At 51.4% G+C, this 18,115-nt stretch overlaps 5 protein-coding genes across 5 annotated transcripts; 3 read left to right on the top strand and 2 right to left on the bottom strand.

Annotated features, from left to right (window-relative positions):
• Positions 1–241: 241 nt before the first annotated feature.
• LRP88_09448 (uncharacterized protein) lies at positions 242–3,365 on the bottom strand (the record flags this gene model as incomplete). Its single annotated transcript, XM_083245934.1, has 7 exons — positions 242–270; positions 338–1,067; positions 1,145–1,191; positions 1,514–1,625; positions 1,682–2,363; positions 2,420–3,260; positions 3,314–3,365. 7 exons carry the CDS (start codon positions 3,363–3,365, stop codon positions 242–244), a joined length of 2,493 nt encoding a protein of 830 aa, XP_083097047.1.
• A 443-nt stretch (positions 3,366–3,808) lies between these two features.
• On the top strand, positions 3,809–4,964 carry LRP88_09449 (uncharacterized protein; the record flags this gene model as incomplete). Its single annotated transcript, XM_083245935.1, has 3 exons — positions 3,809–4,053; positions 4,359–4,781; positions 4,835–4,964. 3 exons carry the CDS (start codon positions 3,809–3,811, stop codon positions 4,962–4,964), a joined length of 798 nt encoding a protein of 265 aa, XP_083097048.1.
• A 1,022-nt stretch (positions 4,965–5,986) lies between these two features.
• LRP88_09450 (uncharacterized protein) lies at positions 5,987–7,029 on the bottom strand (the record flags this gene model as incomplete). Its single annotated transcript, XM_083245936.1, has 4 exons — positions 5,987–6,067; positions 6,372–6,647; positions 6,702–6,827; positions 6,892–7,029. The coding sequence occupies 4 exons, from the start codon at positions 7,027–7,029 to the stop codon at positions 5,987–5,989; spliced, it is 621 nt and encodes a 206-aa protein (XP_083097049.1).
• Positions 7,030–7,406: 377 nt separating this feature from the next.
• LRP88_09451 (uncharacterized protein) lies at positions 7,407–9,875 on the top strand (the record flags this gene model as incomplete). The annotated part of the gene is made up of 2 exons (XM_083245937.1): positions 7,407–7,526; positions 9,759–9,875. 2 exons carry the CDS (start codon positions 7,407–7,409, stop codon positions 9,873–9,875), a joined length of 237 nt encoding a protein of 78 aa, XP_083097050.1.
• Positions 9,876–16,860: 6,985 nt separating this feature from the next.
• Positions 16,861–17,842, top strand: LRP88_09452 (DODA-type extradiol aromatic ring-opening family dioxygenase; the record flags this gene model as incomplete). The annotated part of the gene is made up of 3 exons (XM_083245938.1): positions 16,861–16,959; positions 17,010–17,558; positions 17,615–17,842. The coding sequence occupies 3 exons, from the start codon at positions 16,861–16,863 to the stop codon at positions 17,840–17,842; spliced, it is 876 nt and encodes a 291-aa protein (XP_083097051.1).
• Positions 17,843–18,115: the final 273 nt, after the last annotated feature.

Here is an 18,115-nt window from a genome sequence, read left to right on the forward strand (position 1 = left end):
TCCAGCGTGCAGCAGATGGCCCAGAGCCTGGCGAAGAGTGTCTTAGCTTGTTGTGTCTGAAAAGGTGAGGCGGGAGACGATGCAAGATATGAACTCCTATGCAGCCCCAGGGTGTGAGATATGCGTATGGCGATTCCAAGTGTTTCCCATCCAACACCCTCTTGGTTACGACCACGGAATACAATAGTGAACATCAGAAGGCATTGCACAGACGCAAGATATGGCATAAACACAACATGGCCTAGTAGACCGGCTGCCGCCTGCAGGTACCTGTCACCATCATTAGTTGGCTTCCGTGATCCTTCGTCTGCACACAGGCTCATGACCAGATAAGTACTCGCAAGGACCGGTACCTTCTCGGCTGGGATACCCTCGAGCCTGTCGACAACCATGAGTTGTTTGACGTCATTCCGAAATTGTCCGAGATCGAAAATCGGGTAGAGGCTATAGAAACGTGAAGAAAATGTGTCCAAGTAGGCGTTGCAGGTGGCTGTGTCAGGCAAGGGTTGCCAGATAGGAAACCTGGGAGGGGGAAACTCCTCAGCATGCCGCATGCCGTACATGAAGTGATCAGACATGGGCCTGGCATTGGCTGATTTGAAGAACAGATCGCGGGACTTGGACAATGTCTGTGTGCTGCTGCCACCCATAACTTTGAGCCGACTTGTGCTGTAGTCGAGGTTGATGGAGACGTCGAAAGGTTGTTGGGCGTGTGAGGTGCAGAGGCTGGCTGAGTTGGATACGCCAGAGGCAGATGATGTCGAGGGCAGTGGCGATGAAGGCGATGCGACTCGAGTATTTCTCACGTTGCCATGGCCGCCCTGGCCGATCCCATCTCCGTTTCTCTGGCTGGCACTCGACTGTCTCCGTTCATCGACACGCAAGGTCGTAGCCCCGTTGGCCTCGGTGATGTTCTGAGTCCTCGTCGCCAAAGGCTGGAGCACAGCCTGGCTCTCAACCCACTCCCGCCGTATTGAGACACCTGGCTGTTTGGCATCTTCCGTGACGCAGTCATCGTTGCGGACGCGACAGTTATGACACTTGGGATACTCGGCGTCGCACTTCACCTTACGCCGTCAGCAAGTATTACAGGCCATAGACAGACGAAGCCGCTTAGCCGGTGGAGGCGCTTCCATAGTGACACTTGGCCAGCGAGCCAGTCGGTTGTCCGAGACCTTCTGCTGTTGCCATCTGTTGAGGGAGTAGACAAACGAGGTTCAGATGCAGTGTGCCGAGATCATCACGTGAGATATCTAGGTCGTCTACAATGCGGGGTAACTGCCGAATGAAGCTAGGGAAACATGAACCACGGTTTGGATCCGGTTCCGAGGAAACGGTTCGGTCGGGCCCCGTCCTTCCGAGAACCAAGACGTCACAGCAACCGGGCCGGGAAAGCTAGTCAATGATGGGCTTTCATTATAATTCTGATTCAGGAACTGAAGTAGTCTATTAAGATATAGGATTCCTAATCCAAGCAAGTTGATTCCCTCAGACGAAGGGCAGGGTAACAGACCTGGATACTCTCCGCCAGTGTGGATGAAGTGTTTGCCGCGGTTGAGCTCATGCTTGGGTCGTGGGCCTGAGAATGATTTATACTCCTGGATGCTTGGAAATTGGCCACCAACCTGTCGCTTATGTTAGCCGATACTGCAATACCATCATGGTGCTGTTGCAAACTCACTCTCAAGCTAACCGATTCTCCTTCCTCAAAGTCGATGCCCATTGCCCAAATACCGATTTCCAGCTTGACAATGGTTCCAGGAGGAATTTTGTCTTCTTTCTCATGGGGACGAAATGGCCAGTGTGGATGAAAACTCTTGGAATGGTCAATCTCGCGATGGGATGCGCGCAGGATGCCCACTGAGCCCAGGTGTAGGTTCGTGCTTGAATAGTCCTTCAGTGGGATATCGTCGATAGAGTCAACAGGGGCGGCAGTGATGGGGAAATTGAGGTGCATAAGTGCCTTTCCATTCTTGTCCTTCTTCCGGAGGATCAAGAAAGTCGTGAAATCATCTTTGTCGCGACAAGACATGTAAAGTACCGCTTTAGGCAAGCCAATCAACCTTGCCTTTTTGCCAAAGGTATAGGTAAACTCGGCAAAGCTGGTATGATCCTCGGAGTTGTACGAGAATTTCTGGTGTTCGGAACCAGGCTGATCGACCAACCTGTCTCCTTGGAGGAAGAACTCCCTGTACTGCGTCGAGGGCACGGGGAAATCCTCGAGCACAATGTCGTCAATCGCCGGCTTGTCTCCAAACTGAAGCGCAGACCACCGGACCTTAGGAGTTTCTTCCCAGCCGTTCTCAACCCCTTTCAAGTATCGATCAAAGAACTGGCCCAATTCCACCATGGACTTTGGGCAACTGCACATCCGGTTAGCTCATGGGCGTACGGAACCCTGCCTTGCATGAGATCTTACCTGTACAGCTCGAACCACTCTTGCTTGCTGCCCCATTGGAGCCATTTCCTGTCGTGGGGAATTTCCCAGAATCCGCGGATGGCACCCATGGTGTGTATCATGCTCACATCTGAACCTCGAATGTATGCTGGGCACTCGATCTTGGTCATGTCGACCCTCTTGTCCTTCCAGTAGGCGTTTGACAAGGGAGACCTCCGATACATTTCTTCGAAATCTTCGACTGCCGAGTTGAGGGGACCTCGAACGATAAGCTTGTTGATCAGGTCAAAGTTGCTCATAGTGAACCAGCCACCGCGGCAAAACTGTTCCCGAAAAAGGTCGCTCATTCCATCCCAAGGGCCTATCGCCTTCAGAGATGGTGGTTTTTGGGCAGCAATAAACCATTGGCTAATCGCAAGGGCCGAGTTCCCAGCCATGCCAACGAATCCATTGCACCAATCCTTCTTGGTGATGGCTTCAACCACATCATATCCGTCCTCAGCGTCTTGGGTTCCCATGACACAGATTTGGCCGTCGCTGTTGCCGGCTCCACGAGTGTCCACGCTGACGATGGCGTAGCCACGGGGACACCAGTGCTCGGGATCCAGACCTTCGAATTTCTCCAGTCCGCTCAGGTCACTGCCCGGAACGCAGCATTTCCACACGCATGAGGGGAGCATGTCATGAGCGCTGTATTTCTTGCCGTAGAAAGACCAGCTCAAAACTGCTGGAACCTTGGTGTTTTCATCGATCGGCTGGGAGACGTCGGCGTAGAGCCGTGCGCCGTCTCTCATAACAATCTCCACGTCATGGTCAACACGGATGTCGCTCTTGAGGGACTTGGCATTAAAGCAATTCCAGCCTTTGGGAAGGATTTCGGTTTTCCGGGAGTGAAGCCGACATATCCGTTTTCACCAACTTTTGGCTGGCTGATTCTCTTGGTGGCGATCTGAACTGGAGGAGGCATCTTGGCAAATGACGTGATACTGTGGATGAGAGCTAAGTTAAAGATGGGTTGAATGTGTAGCGCAAGACGATATATCAACATGGGGAACTACTTGAGAAAACTAAAATCGGATCCTCGGCTTGGCAGTTTTCGGTGGTGGGCTTCTCGGGCGCTAAGCTCTCGGTCGGCGGTTGATCAGCGGGGCTCTCGGGCTCGGGTCCCCACTAATTCGGCCCTGGGAAGCTCCGATCTTGACAGAGACCGGCCGAAGCCCTGGGTCGCATGACACTACCCCGGGATTGCCGGGGCGGAGTCTGGAGTTAGAGAGCGCTAAACATGTCGAGCTTAAAGATGCGCGAAGGTCGGTCTGAGTGCTTCAGTGCCGCTACAATCACAAGCGTCAAGACAACACATCACGAGCATAACAATTGCACATGCAACAAACACGCTGAGAACCCCTCAACATGTCCAAGACCGAGCTTTGGAACGTTGAATCGCGCCTTGTCTTCACTGGAGAGAAATACGGCGATTGGCGTGACGAGCTGCAGGAGAATGGCTGTGTCCTTCTCAACGGTGTGATTCCTCCGGAGAAGGCTGCCCAGTACGCCCAGAGACAGCTTGATTGGCTCCACAAGTTTGATCTCGGGTTCGATGAGAATGACGAGAGCACGTGGGCCAAGGACCATCTCCCAGTGAGCTTTAAGGGAGGGTGAGTTTAGAGACTCTGTTTGTTGCTCTGACTGATATCTGGTAGAATGTACAACTCCTACGGCTGTGCACACGAAAAAATGTGCTGGGATGCTCGTACTGAGCCGGCTATTCGTGAGGTCTTTGAGAAACTGTGGGGAACGAAGCAGCTTCTTTGTTCATTTGATGGCATGAACATTTCCATGCCCTGACGCAAGGATGTTCGCTGGTCCCCTTGGCCTCACTGCGATCAAAACCAGCATCGCAAGGGGTACGGTATCTTTAACACTAACCGAATGGACGCGAACCAATGCTAACAACTTCTAGAATGCAAGCTGTGCAAGGTCTTCTCAACTACGCCCCCAATGGCCCTGACGACGGCGGTCTCATGTTGATGAAGGGCTCATCCAAGTACTTTGACGAGTTCTTTGCCCAGAAGCGTGAAGCCTATGCTCATGAAGATGCTCCACCGCCCGAGATGGAGTTTATCGACCTGTTCCTTTTCAACGAGGCAGACGTCAAGTGGTTTGAAGAGAAAGGCTGCAAACTGACCAAGGTGAATATGGAACCTGGTGACTTTGTTCTCTGGGACAGCAGGACGATGCATTACGCAAAACTCCCAGAGGGCAACCAGATCCGTCACGTTCAGTACATATGCATGACCCCACGAAGCTTCGCGACGGATGAAGCGCTCAGGTTGAAGACGGAGTGCTTCAACAAGTGGATTGGAACCACCCACTGGCCTCACTGGTGAGACTCGTCAACCTTTACCCGTTGTTTCAACGTTAACCCAACCGCTCTAGTAATATCAATGCGTCGTTCGACCCTCCGATGCGCGGTGACCAGGTATGCCTCAAGAACAGGACTGAGCCGTTTGAGAAGCCTGAACTTACGGACGAGATCCTCAAGCTGGCGGGAGTGAAGGGCTACTAGTAGAAGCAGATTTGATGGGGCAAAGTCAATTCCAAATATATGAATTTTGTATTGTTAACGTGATGTGATTCAAGTGATGGGTCTGAAGTGGAGGACGGGTTGTAATAATACAAGGCATTGGCCCATTTGCCTTTAACCATACCTCGGCCAGGAAATAGGTGAGATGGCTTGGGACATGACATGGAAAGCTTGTGAACTTAATAAAGCTTCCAAGTGAGGCCATCAGCCGCAGTAACAAAGAAGACTGTCATCAAACTATGCTCGCACCATAGCCATAGAACATGATTGACCGTTGTGCCTTTAATCTACGGGCATCAACTCCCGGCACTTGTCCAACACGTTGTACGCAAAATTCCACTGGTGAAACTCGTGCTGGTTTTCTTGTGGCGAATTCTCATCAGCATGTCTCCATGAAAAGCCACTTCGCTCAGGATCACGGGATGTCAGACTCAACTTACTGGGTACTGGCCCCTCGATGTATGGCTGGGCTTCTTCCGCGATTCGGTCAGATTGGTCTTGCCCTGCGTTCGAGAAGATCTGCATCGCCGCCGCTCTATTTCGCCGGATATTTTGGACAAGTTCGAGTCGGCGGGGAATCTCGTCCCGGTGCTGAATATTAGATAGAAAGACACCGAGTGCGCCAGCATCTTCGATTGCTTGATTGGCACCTTGGCCTTGGTCTATTGTGAGCGACGGAAATGCAATTAGTACTCGTTATCATGGAGGAGGCAGAATAACGAACGTGGTAGCATTGGATGTGCAGCGTCTCCGATGAGAATCACGCCGCCTTTGGACCATTGTTTAATAGGGGCACGGTAAAGCAACTTCCACAGCTTCAAGTCCTCGGCATTTCTGCAATTTTCCTGAGTCAGCATTGGACAAATTCTCGGTGTCAGAGATCTAGCATACCGACAAATCTCGACCAAGGTTGGGTGAAAGTCGGAAAATGTGTCAACAAGATCATCAACACTTCCACGGGCGTGCCAATCTAATTCCAATCCAATCGTTAGCCCGATGCAACCCTATTTGCAGTATCGGTTCATTCCACCTTCCTCAGTCTCTCGCCCAGCCTTTGCTGGGTGCAGGCCGACAAAGTTCTGAACCTGGCCGCTGCGTATATGTCAGCGATAGAGGATGGGATCATGGCGAGAAGTCTACTCACTCCCTGCAAGGATACCAAACCAATCGTCTGTCAGTCGTTGAAGCGACGTGGAAAGTTGTCTTGTCTTCCTCGAATAGCGGTCGAAGGGCTGGATTTCCGCGCAACTTTGCCGTGGGTATAAGGAACCGATAGGCACACTCGTGTACCGAGGTGACTGGCACATCCGCACCCAAGACGCAGGGTGCTACGACTGACTGAGACATCTCAACAGGATGGTAGGGTTGAGGAGGTAAAGTTGGACTTACGTGGACCCCATCTGCGCCCACGATGATGTCCTTGTGAGCTTGAGTGCCGTCCTCAAACACCAAGATGTTCTTCTCACAATCTGCCGCCAACACAGGAGTGCCAAGGTGAAGGGCTGCCCCCGCATACTTCCCAGCGGAGGACAGGGCAAGCCGTTTCAGCTCATTGTGCAAATCGACTCGGTGCGAGAAGTACCAAGGGGCTCCGAATCTTGTCTTGAAATCCTCGTAATTCCCTCGATAAGTCTCTCCCAACGTCTTTCCGTTGAACTGTTTCCCCTGTTTTCCTCAATGTCAGATGTAGAGCTGCAAAGAAGAGTGGACCAAACATACTTCCTGCGCCTCTAGCAACTTGGCCCCGACAATGTCATAGCCCAAGGCCTTCAAGACCGGAGCAGCATTGGGCCCAATGTTGACAGCCGCTCCAACTTCATTGGAGAATCGAGATCGCTCATAGATCTTGGCGATTAAAGCATATTAGCAAGGTTACCACGCTCACGATGCAAAGCAATGGCACACTTACTTCAACGCGGTGCCCGAGGCGGGATAACGCTGCGGCTGCAGCCAAACCCGCGATCCCGGCCCCAACGATTCCAATGTCGAGGAACAAACCCGAGCCATTGTCAAACTGGTCGAATTTGGTGGTAGCATCGCCTGCCATGATGAGAGATGATTGACAGAACACGACAGATACACTAGGCGATATCGGGCTAATGATTATCATACAGGTATTCCCCAAATTGTTGACTTGCTTTTAAAACCTAAGGGCTTTCGATTCGGTCATCGTCCATATGCACTTCTTCAGCCCGGAGCCGGATGGGATCCTCACCCCACTCGGGTCGGGAGATGGGGTCATTCGTCCTCCCACCCGGCCCGAGCATTGGTGGACTAAATGGTCCCAGTGGGTTACCAATTATTGAGTAGATTGCCTACGCAAAGGTCAAACTACATATTTGCCCCTGCAGTACTGGTCTGGACCCATGTGCTTTGGACGCGAGAAAGACCTTGAGCCTGACCAACCAGAACAAGAGAACCGCCATGCCTCTTCCCATTCGAGACGTGCAGACAACCGAGACGTTCGACGGCTACTTGGCCGACTTCAACGTCTCAATTCCACTGAAAACTGCCAAAAAAACCTTACCTGATGATCCCCTGCTGGTAAGAGGCAATGTGTACCGCCCCAAGCCAGAGGGCAAATATCCCGTTCTTGTTACATACGGACCATGTAAGACACGATGTACGATCAACGCTTCCGCCACTAATTGAGGAATCGTCCTAGATGGGAAGGATATCCCTTACTCGATGTAAGCAAGCCAAAGTCAAATTGTATGCCGGTGTATTGACTCTGTAGCTTCCACCCAATGTCTTTTTCAGAACTGAACCCTGAGCACAAAAGTCAGCATGCGGCATGGGAGACCCCCGATCCGGCTTTCTGGACTGCCCACGGTTATGTGGTTCTGCGGGTTGATGAACGAGGCTGCGGTCAATCCCCGGGAATGCTGGACTCGATGAGCAGAAACACAAGCGATGCATTCTTTGACGTCGTTGAGTGGGCAGCCGAGCAACCTTGGAGCAGCGGAAAGGTTGGCTTGCTGGGTATCAGTTACTATGCAGGCAGCCAGTGGAGAGTTGCCGCTCGACGACCCAAGGGTCTTGCTGCTATCGTGCCTTGGGAGGGTAAGTTGCCCCTATTTCCCCCAAAGACTCGCAACTGATATCACAGCCAGGCATGAGTGATTACTACCGCGACAGGGTCCGACACGGTGGAATCCTATCTAATACTTTCATCGGTAAGCCAATCCTCATTTCTACATGCCTTCCTTGGCTATCCTAACGAGCAACAAGATTGGTGGTGGAACAGACAGGTGGTGTCAAATCAATACGGCCTCGCCGGACGGGCTGCGCGGAACTGGGGGCCTGATACTTTGGAGGGCAACCTCTCAGAAGAGGAGCTCAAAGCGAACAGAAACTCTCAACCCGACGATACCGCGAAGTACAAGTTCAGAGATGAAGAGTACTATAAGAGCAAAGATTTCAACCTCAGTGACATTGAGGTCCCTTTACTCTCCGTAGCCAACTGGGTATGTCTCTTCGTTTACTTATCAGCGTCTAACAGGAAGCTGAGACTAACCTCTTTTTCAAGGGCGGCATCCTCCTCCACCTGCGTGGAAATATCCTGGGATTCATGCAGGCGGGATCAAAGTTCAAGTATCTCCGCTGTATCACTGGCAGGCATGATCTTCCGTTCTACTACCCCGAAGAGGTCAATGTTCAAAAGTCTTTCCTCGATGCGTTCCTGAAGGAAGAAGATGGAGAAGGCTGGAGCATTCCAGGCAAGCTACCAGCCGTTGATATGTGCCTCCGAGAGGGCAATCCGGGCGTCAATAATCCTCCAGCAGAGAGGGCGGCATTTGGTCGTCGAAAGGAAGTAGAATGGCCAATCCCAAGGACAGAGTACACCAAGTTTTTCCTGAACAAGGGTGGAAAGTTGACGGCCGGAGTTGCAACGGAAGCCGGGGCGCTTCAATACGACGCTCAAGAGTAAGCAAGGCTGGATTCGTCGTGGACTGCGAAGCACTAACGCTCAATTTACAGCGGCGAGCTGGACCTACGCACAGATCCCTTCCATGAAAAGACGGAGATCACAGGTCATCCCTTAGCTCATCTACTGGTCTCTGTGGCCGACAAAGAAGGGTCAACGCCGACAGATATGGATATCTTCATCACTATTCGCCACTATGACACGGAAGGGAAAGAAGGTCTGATTCCCAGGTTCTCGGTCTACTGAGGGCTCTCCAGCTAATGATCATACTAGTGTTTTACACGGGCACCACCGGAGAGCCCGTACCCGTCGTCAAGGGCTGGCTCCGACTTTCACTCCGCAAGGTTGACGAGTCCAACCCAGCTCACAAAGAGTACCTGCCTCATCGAAACTACTACTCGACCGACGTTCAGTCAGTTGACCCCGGTGTGACTTACGAGACCGATGTGGAGATTTGGCCCACCAATGTTGTCGTCGGCAAAGGCCACACTCTAGGTCTGCAAATTTCAGGTCACGATACTCAGGGGAGTGGACTGTTTGAGCATACCCATCCCGAAGACAGAGCCGAGTCAATCCTGAAGGGATGGAACCGGGTTCATGTTGGCCCGAATGAGCAAAGCTATTTGGTACTGCCGGTTATCCCAGAATAACTGCCATGGTTTTCACACATCGGCCGACACCAGCGGTTAGGCCCGTCAGGGTGTATAGGGGCATGTGTTAAGGGTTGCTGTGAATCAGGGAAGTCAAGTACACATAGATGATCGAATATTTGCCATTGCCCCTCAAATGACCAGTTTGTCCAGAGTATCGACCATAGTTTTGCAACAGGGCCAGTGCATTTTTTTCAGCTCTTCCCGGAACAGAAGAAGAACCTTTCGGGAGCTATGGCCGGCATTTCCCAGCTTCAGTACCAAAGCCCGCCACACTACCAGGCTTGCGTAGAAGACCGCAATCGGGAGCCATGACGCCGCAAGATGTTTCCCATGTTGAACGTGTTCGAGGATCTGCCAGGCGCATGTTTGAGCCTCTGGGGCGATCCTGAGCTCGGCATCGGAAACTTCCTTCTGGCTATCAGGTATTAAGCCATCAAAAGGCACCCGGGGAGGATATTCTGCAAGGGTCGGTAACGTCTGGAGAGATGGCAATGCCAGATACATGTTGCAAAAGTAGTATAGAACAGTATCATCGGGAGACGAGGTTGGAAGATATGCCATCGCCCAGAGGCTTAGTGCCTTTTTGATCCTCCTGCGAAGCAGTCGAGTCTCGTTGTCCGCCGAGAACGGAACGTAGGGATTATGAAGATCGTATGAATCGCTGGACGTGGCTGACGTGGTAGAGTGCGCCGTGATTGAACCTGCTCTGGAGCTTAATGGGAAAAGGACATGGGAAAGGGTGTGGACGTCGGCGAGTATGGCAATCAAAGCAGTTAGTGGTCCATCCTGTGCGCATTCTGAGGGCGGCAGGCGACCCTCGAGAAGCGTCATCTTGTATATTTCAAGGCCCGAAGCTTGTAATTTGGCTGGACCTGCCAAATAGTCGAGCGTTGGCACAGTTAGAGGATGGCCGTAGTGTACTGAACGCAACACATCTGCGAGAATCAAGGCCGGCATAGCATTGCTTGAAGACCATGTTAGACCGAACACTTGCTTGAGGGTCGAAAACTCACCATCGACGGTCGGTATCTTCGTAATGGTCTCGTGATAGTTAGCCGGTGTCATTGGGATAGCCACCAACTGACATACATAGCCTTCGTGCTGCCTAGTAAAGTCAGCAAGGAGGCTAATGACGGGAAATTGGAGACTCACTGTTCCGACATATCCATGGCCGACGTTTGTCTGCTGCCACGTGGTGGTATCCGCACACAATGCGCCGTAAGTCGCCAAAAGTATCCAATATTTTACGTTCAGCTCCACGCCAAAGTATGCGGCAAAGTCTGCAATGGAACACTCACAGCATTGATGAGACCGGGTTTTCGCGCCTCACGGTTATCAACCTCAAGGCCTGCAGTAATGAGAGTTTTTGCAGTTGACCACAGCGTGTGGGTAGCGGAGGAAGCTTCGGGAATCATCATCGAACTCAGGGTCGCCATAGCATACCCCAGATAATCTGATAGCTGGCTTATGTTGAAGGATTCTAGAGGGATGTGATGTATGAGGGACATGTACGGATACACATCAGTGCGGAAAAACGTGAGCAACTGCTCTGGGAGGACCCCTGATGGGAGTTCGGGAGAAGTCGGAGTCAACGTAAGAGGGTAAAATACCTTGATCGTGAGTTAGTGGTGGAATCCAAAGCTGGCGGTAAAGTAGACACACATCCATATTCGAAGAAGTGCTGATGAGAGCTTCTGTGGCGTCATTGAGAAAGGCAGTGTCTCTGGCTGCCTCACTGGAGATGGCATGCCTGAAAGATAAGACAAAATCTGCATCCAAAGGTCGGTGGGCTTGTTCAGCGTCGAGGCGATTGGGAGTTCTCTCAACGAGCCATGGATGATCATCTCGTGAGTGTAGCTGGTTAGAAGAATCCACGACATCGACATCCTCTTCCTGCATGGTGGCAAGGATAGAGAAAAGTCCACAAGAAATTAAGGCAAACAGTGACTGATAATTGAGCCCCTATGTTGAAGCGATAATATGGAGGTTTTGCTAACTAGAAATCCTAGGAACGTTGAGTACCACCTAGGGTAGGTAGGGAGGTGCTGAACATGGGGACGGGTGGATCTATGCTTACGTTATCATCCACTCACGGAACACGAGATCCGAGATTGCGGGGAAGGTGGGTCTAATATCTTTGGTGGCGGAAGTGGCGTTCTCGGGAGGTGGGGATGGTCCCCGCCGACATTTCCCTCCTTTTTCTAGGTTCCGAACCCCGGCGCCGAACATAACTAATCCTCCACATCCGATTCCCTCCCTCAATCCATACCATACCCCACGCACTGGGAGGGCGTCTTTGAATCTGCCCACTCGCCGGGCCAATGCCCAGAATATCCTAGATAAGCCCTTGATCGGTTCCGGACGGATCCACGCGAAGTCATGGCTGAATCGGCCGAGATGACACCCAACAAGCAAAGGGTCCCCACCAAATCTGTACCGGATCCCTCCTATCCCCCATCTCTCCTCGGGCAGACTCGCTTTGCCTGGTGCATGCGCATGATGAATGGACTAACTGGCTTTGCAGTGCCCTGAATGTGGAAAGAAGTTTATGCGGACCGAACACCTGCAACGCCATCAACGCATCCGTATGTCTCAGCCTGTCACCCGTGATATTTCCCAAGCAGGAAAGCATTGCTAACTCCATCTCCCCTCGAGCTAGATACTAGAGAGACTCCCTTCCTGTGTCCGCATTGTCATCGCGGTTTTCAGCGATCAGATGCTCGTAACCGTCACATGGCTAGGATCTGTATTCCAAAGTCGCCTAGTCGAGCAGCCCGCTTCGTCGGCGTTGGCCCAACGAGGGTTAGAGTCGCCTGCGACGCATGCCGTACCCAGAAGCTCAAGTGCACAGGCAGTCAGCCTTGCCCACGGTGTGAGAATAGCGGACGAGAATGTTGCTATACTGCCAACTCTGGGAAGAATCGTGGGGCCAATCCCCACGCATCCGTCTCTGGCTCAGTAGTAGACAATGACGAAGGCGATGATGACGAGGATCAGCCTTCTGTCGTCGCCAGTCTTACCTCGGTAGCCACGTCTGCGATCCGTCCACCTGCTAGTGATGTTCAAATGGCTCATGCCAATGTCACCACCCCCGTTTCCCGCCGGGAGGAAAGCAACCATTCCTCCATCATTGTCGCAGCACTGGAGAATCATTTGGAAGCCCCGGACCTTCAAAGGCATGATGCAGACTCGAGCAGGAACGCAACATCTCCGACCTTCCACGATTCTACGCCCTCGGTAGCTGCCACGGGAACCATGGGTCAGATGTTGCCGACCCAAGAGTCACAACGTCAGCTCGATCGGATGGAAGGCATCGAGGTTCATACCCCTACACCGCCGCTACAATCTTCTGCAAACTTACCCTTCGATCCAACTCAATCTGCCTTTTGCTCGAAGGACCTAGGCTTTTGGCTTGACTCCATCCCCTTCGACAATAATGTGAGTGGTGACTGCCAGCTTATCAAAGTGTTTCTCAAGTTGCTGACTCTAAGCTAGATGTTTGATCTTTTCCCCTTTGCCGAAAACTTCTCAACTCAGCACCATGCCATTCCTGATTCTTTAATCCCATCCATACAGGCCGGTGATCATCTTCATGGCCCAATTTTCGATACTCTCATAACAGCTGACCTCCAGTCGGAGCAAGTAGACGTTCCTGCGATCGCTGCAGCCATGTTTCCAAGCCTAAATCCTGACGCTGGCCGATGGTTGACAACAAGGCCGTCGCTGTCCAATTTTGATCGCGTCATCGTCAATCGGTTTATCAACTTGTTTGTGATGGAAGTACCAGACACCTTTATATCTTTCAAGAACTTTCACATCAAATGGTCGACCAACGAAGAGGAGGTGCTTGCAGTTGCAGCTTTCGGTGGTCTCTACAGCACCACTCAGGGCAGTCATGTTATAGCGCGCGCCATGTGCAGCGATTCAAGAAGGTTGCTGCTCACTCGCGTATGTTTTCAGCGGTCTTTGGTTGGGCTTCCTGCTAAGACTGTTAATAGGTTCAGACCAATTTCCCCGTTGAGTCAGAGAGGAAGATCAGTCTCCTGCAAACGGTATGCCCTGTGATCATACAATCTGGCACTCTTGCTGACATGTGTAGCTCATGTTGTTGGAATTGTTTGGCATCTGTAGTGGTGATAAGCGGTTATGTGAGCTGAGTGAAGCCTTTCATATTCAATTCCTTCAGGTAACGACTTCATAGTATATGCCAGGTATGCTTCTGACTGAATTTTACCAGATTCTTTCTCGATGCTCAGCCCCATCGGGGTCTGAAGGAGACCCCAACCATCATCTTCTATCAATGTATTGAACTCATCTAGGTGTGAGATGCAATGGCACCTCTGCTAACAGCATGACAAGAATACTTCACGATTTTCGGGTTCTCGAATGCTACCGCACGACTCTACTTCAATGGCCCCCTTATCTGTATCCGGGAATGACCCTATTTGAGTCCATACCACCAACCCCATCATCTTCTCGTTTTGACCCAAAACAGCCTCGGATTATTGATACCATCAGAGCGCTGCTCTCGCCCACTGGCCCTTCCGTGGACTTGAGTGATCCCCATATGAGTACCTCGGCTCTTACCATGCTCTTGGTCCTGTCATCTCACGCATCAGCTTCTAAGCATTCCGATTCTCAACAAACGGGGCTCTGGGACAAGCGCTTCTTCGAACTGGGACTCAACAGTTGGCTTCGATCTCAAGATTCGTCGCCTGATGGGGCAATGCTGGTGCTCTTCTATATGGGCATTATCGTGTTGCACACCAACTTTGCAAATGTTCACGGTCTCGTACGTGCCTATTGTATCCAAACCTCGTCTCTCCCTGCCATGATGTGTCCCATCAGTCAATGGCGAGAATCCGAGGACTGCGAGGTTGCCGTTATGCACGCAAACAGGCTACTTGATACGGTTGCTAGACTTTGTACCCGGAAGTCTTGTCGCCCAGCGCAACCCGTGGAAACCGCGCCAGAGAGACGGGGCCAAAATGGAACAGAAGCACCCCACCTAGCGATCTGCGTCTACCTTGCAGCTATCACAGCGTGGGCGGCAAGTGTGGGAGAGCAACCCAGTAATTTGGATGATGCCAGGATTGTGCTCAGTCGTGCATGTAGGATTTTGCATCGGCTGAATCTCAGGGCAGCATATGGTTTTGAGAAGATTCTGCGACGCCTAGAAGAGAATCCTAGCACGCCAAAAGACATGGGCAGCTAGTCCAGTTGGAATTTGGTTTTAGTATATGGGCAACCGCGGATGGGTTTTGAGGGTGAATCGTATTGAAGGGATAGAGTACGAATTCAAAGTCTATATATCACAGATTACAAATCTGCCAACCGATGCTCTCCATGAGGATAGTTCAACGGAATCTCCGTAGCCCAAAATACAATCCAGCTATGGTGAGCAATCCAACAGTAGCTCCGATTCCCTTAACTAGGTAGTCGACTTGGGTGAAGAAACCGATTCTTTCTCCCCGGGGCTCGGGCTTCAAAGGCTTGATGATGTCTTTGTAGCTTGCTCTAATGGCTGAAACGTCTTCCGGAAGACTCGAGGGCTTCTCTAAAGAGTGGTAAACTGGATCAGAGAAGAAGAGGGGAGAGAAGAGGGGAGAGGCTGATGGTGGATACTGAGTAAACACTTCTGTAATACCAAATCAGTCAATGTATAGCCTCCCCTACGAGTAACTTCAGACTCACCTGGCAGCACTACTGGGCAAACACTATCTACTGACATCACTCTGGCAGGCACCCAGCGTCTAGCAAAGTCATGGACCTTGGGGGCTTCCGGCCCGAGAATGGCTAGCTGTGCAATGGGTGTCGAGATGCTAACCAGAGCGTCTATCGCACCTTCTAGAGACCTAGTCAAGACGACTAGGATCGCTCCCATCTCTTTTGCTGTTTTCAAGTGAAGATTGAGCTGAAGATCTGGCTCCGCCTGAATCACGGTGTCCAAGACCATGGTTGACTGACCACGCCCTACTGCCTCTTGTAGGGGCTTGGCGTCTTCTTCTCGCACAAAGATTACGTGCAAGCGGTCTGATTGCGGCACGATTGGCTTCGACATCTCCTTGATCTCTGCTGCGATGCGGGGCCAAGACTTTTTGCCCTCCGTGATAAGCCCAATGTTCAAGGCGGGGCCCGATGTATTGAAGAACTGAGTCTTGGGGGAGCTCAAGATGGACCGATACGGCTCCGATGAATCAACTATAGCCCCGACCAGTTAGAAGACGATTTAAAACGCTGAATGGCATTTGGACTTCTCTTGACGAACCGCATAGTGTAACCTTGTCCACAAGTTCCATGTCTAGTTGAGAGCAGTCACAGAGGGGAACAAAGAGGTTGCTATCTCTATCGAGGTAGTTGGCCCATTCTCGTGAAAGAATGTCAACGAAGGGGTCATGGTTTGTCGCCACTGTTGTCAGGACTGTTGTGTTCCCGGCAGCGATGGATGCTGCCAAGGGAGCCAGCATCCATTGAAAGGGATCAACATCTCCGCAAACAATGACGCTGACTCCGACGGGTCGGTAGGTAATGTTGAACTTTCCTAGAAGAGAAATCTCCGTTTCTTGGCTGACTGGCGGCTTGCTAGCAGAGGTGATGAGTTGAGAGATATCAACAATCAGGCGCGCGAGTTCTTTCTCATGATAGTGGACGGAAGCGGCTACTCGGGCATCAGTTCGCAAGCTAAGCTAGTCTACGCACAAAGGGTAACTCACTGGCCGAAACCGAGCGAATAATCTCGTCTCGGTGGTCAACGATGAGCTGGTAAAGACCGTGCAACTGTTTGAGACTCCATCGTGGGTCTCCCGAGGTGTAATTGCTCTGCCATGATAGACGCGCAGCAGCTACCGCATCGGTGATCGTGATGGTCATTCTGGACACAGCTTGCGAACGCTAGAGAAATTCAAGGGCTGGACACTGTCAAGAGGATTAGTTAATCCTGGCGGGATACATATTTTTAACAACGGTCTGTTGTTATGTTGGCCACTGAGGCCGAGATCAAAAAGGGGAATATCCGAGTGGGATTGTGGGGTTCCGACTCGGACACCACATTCGGATACTGAACGAAGGTATCTGAAGCGAGGGGACTTTAGTAACTGGGTTCTTGGTGGTTATTTGTAATCATAATTCCCGTGACCAAGATACTCACAAGACCTCCAAGCTGTATTCCTCCAACTCTGCTTCAAGCCATTATTGGTACTTATGTTCTCTATCCCCTAATATCGACGGACCTACAGGTGTTTAACTACCCTAGAAATTGGGTGTGATCTCGTTGACAAACTCTACCATGTCGCCCGAGATGAACGGAGGAGGCTGCATCACGCCTGCAGCTTTCTGGTCCCATGGATCTCCTCTCATGTGCTGCAAGGATTCCGAGTCATCCGAATACTGGGCCCAGGTAAGTCTTCGCCCTCAATTTGTCTAAATTCTAACAAATTTGGCTTACAGTTTGGCAAAACTGCCCAAGAACATGGCATCAAAGGCATTGTCTTTGTCGGGGCGCATTGGGAGGAGCTGGACGATCGCATCCGTGTTGCGACCAAAACAAATCCCGACATTGTTCAGATGGACATGGTACCTCGCTCCTACTGGGAGAACTATCCCATCAACATCGATCTTAAACTCGCAGAAAGGGTGGTTAATCTCTTGCGTGTGGCTGGATTTCCAGATGTCCAAGAGGATCCGACCTTTGACTGGCACGATGACACCATCACACCAGCCCGATGGATGTTCCCCGAAGGAACACCTCCAGCCACAGTTGTCAGCTTGAATGCCCGATACAATCCTGTATTCCATGTCAAGATTGGTAGGGCGTTGAGAGAGCTTCGCAAGGGCGGCATCCTCCTTTGCGGAACCGGCGGAGCTGTCCACAATCTGTATCGAAACAACTGGTATCCCGTCTTGACAAGGGGTGATAACTTTCAGAAAGGCAGCACACCCGCGCGATGGGCTATTGAGTTTGAGAAATCGGTCAGCGAGGTGGTGGCTAACAACAAGGTAACTACCAACTCCACAGCCCGACCAGATCAGCGGCAACTGATCTTCTGTTTCAGGGAGCGAACCTTGCAGGGGCCCTCACCAGGCTAACGCAAAGTCCTCGGTACAAGGACGCGCATCCTACCGATGACCACTTTTATCCTCTCCTAGTGATAGGGGGTTCCGTGATAGAGGATGAAGAATATGGCAAGAAGATGGCGCAGACATGGGAGCTTCAGCATATGTGCAACAATCAGTTTGTCTGGGGAAGCTGGGAGACAACCTCCAAGACGCAAATGGTTTAGACACTGGGAGGCAGCTACTTAGTCATCAACAGGGAAGTTGCCATTCAACTAGGGACTTTTCATAACGATGATTCTTCTTACAATGAACCTATATCCTTATGACCTATAAAAGCCGTCTGTTGAGCTATCCCTTGCAAGTGTGAAAGCATCATCATCACACGACTGAAGCCGGATAGCGCCATGTTGAGCCTACCGGGCTATCTGTCGAGATCTTCCCCACAGGTGCCAAGCCAGCTGCCTCTTTTCGCATTCACAAGATAACGATGGTATTGG

The sequence above is a fragment of the Fusarium phalaenopsidis genome (assembly GCF_050370095.1).
Source record: "Fusarium phalaenopsidis strain FUZ10S chromosome Unknown contig_32304, whole genome shotgun sequence".
NCBI classification, from domain to species: domain Eukaryota; kingdom Fungi; phylum Ascomycota; class Sordariomycetes; order Hypocreales; family Nectriaceae; genus Fusarium; species Fusarium phalaenopsidis.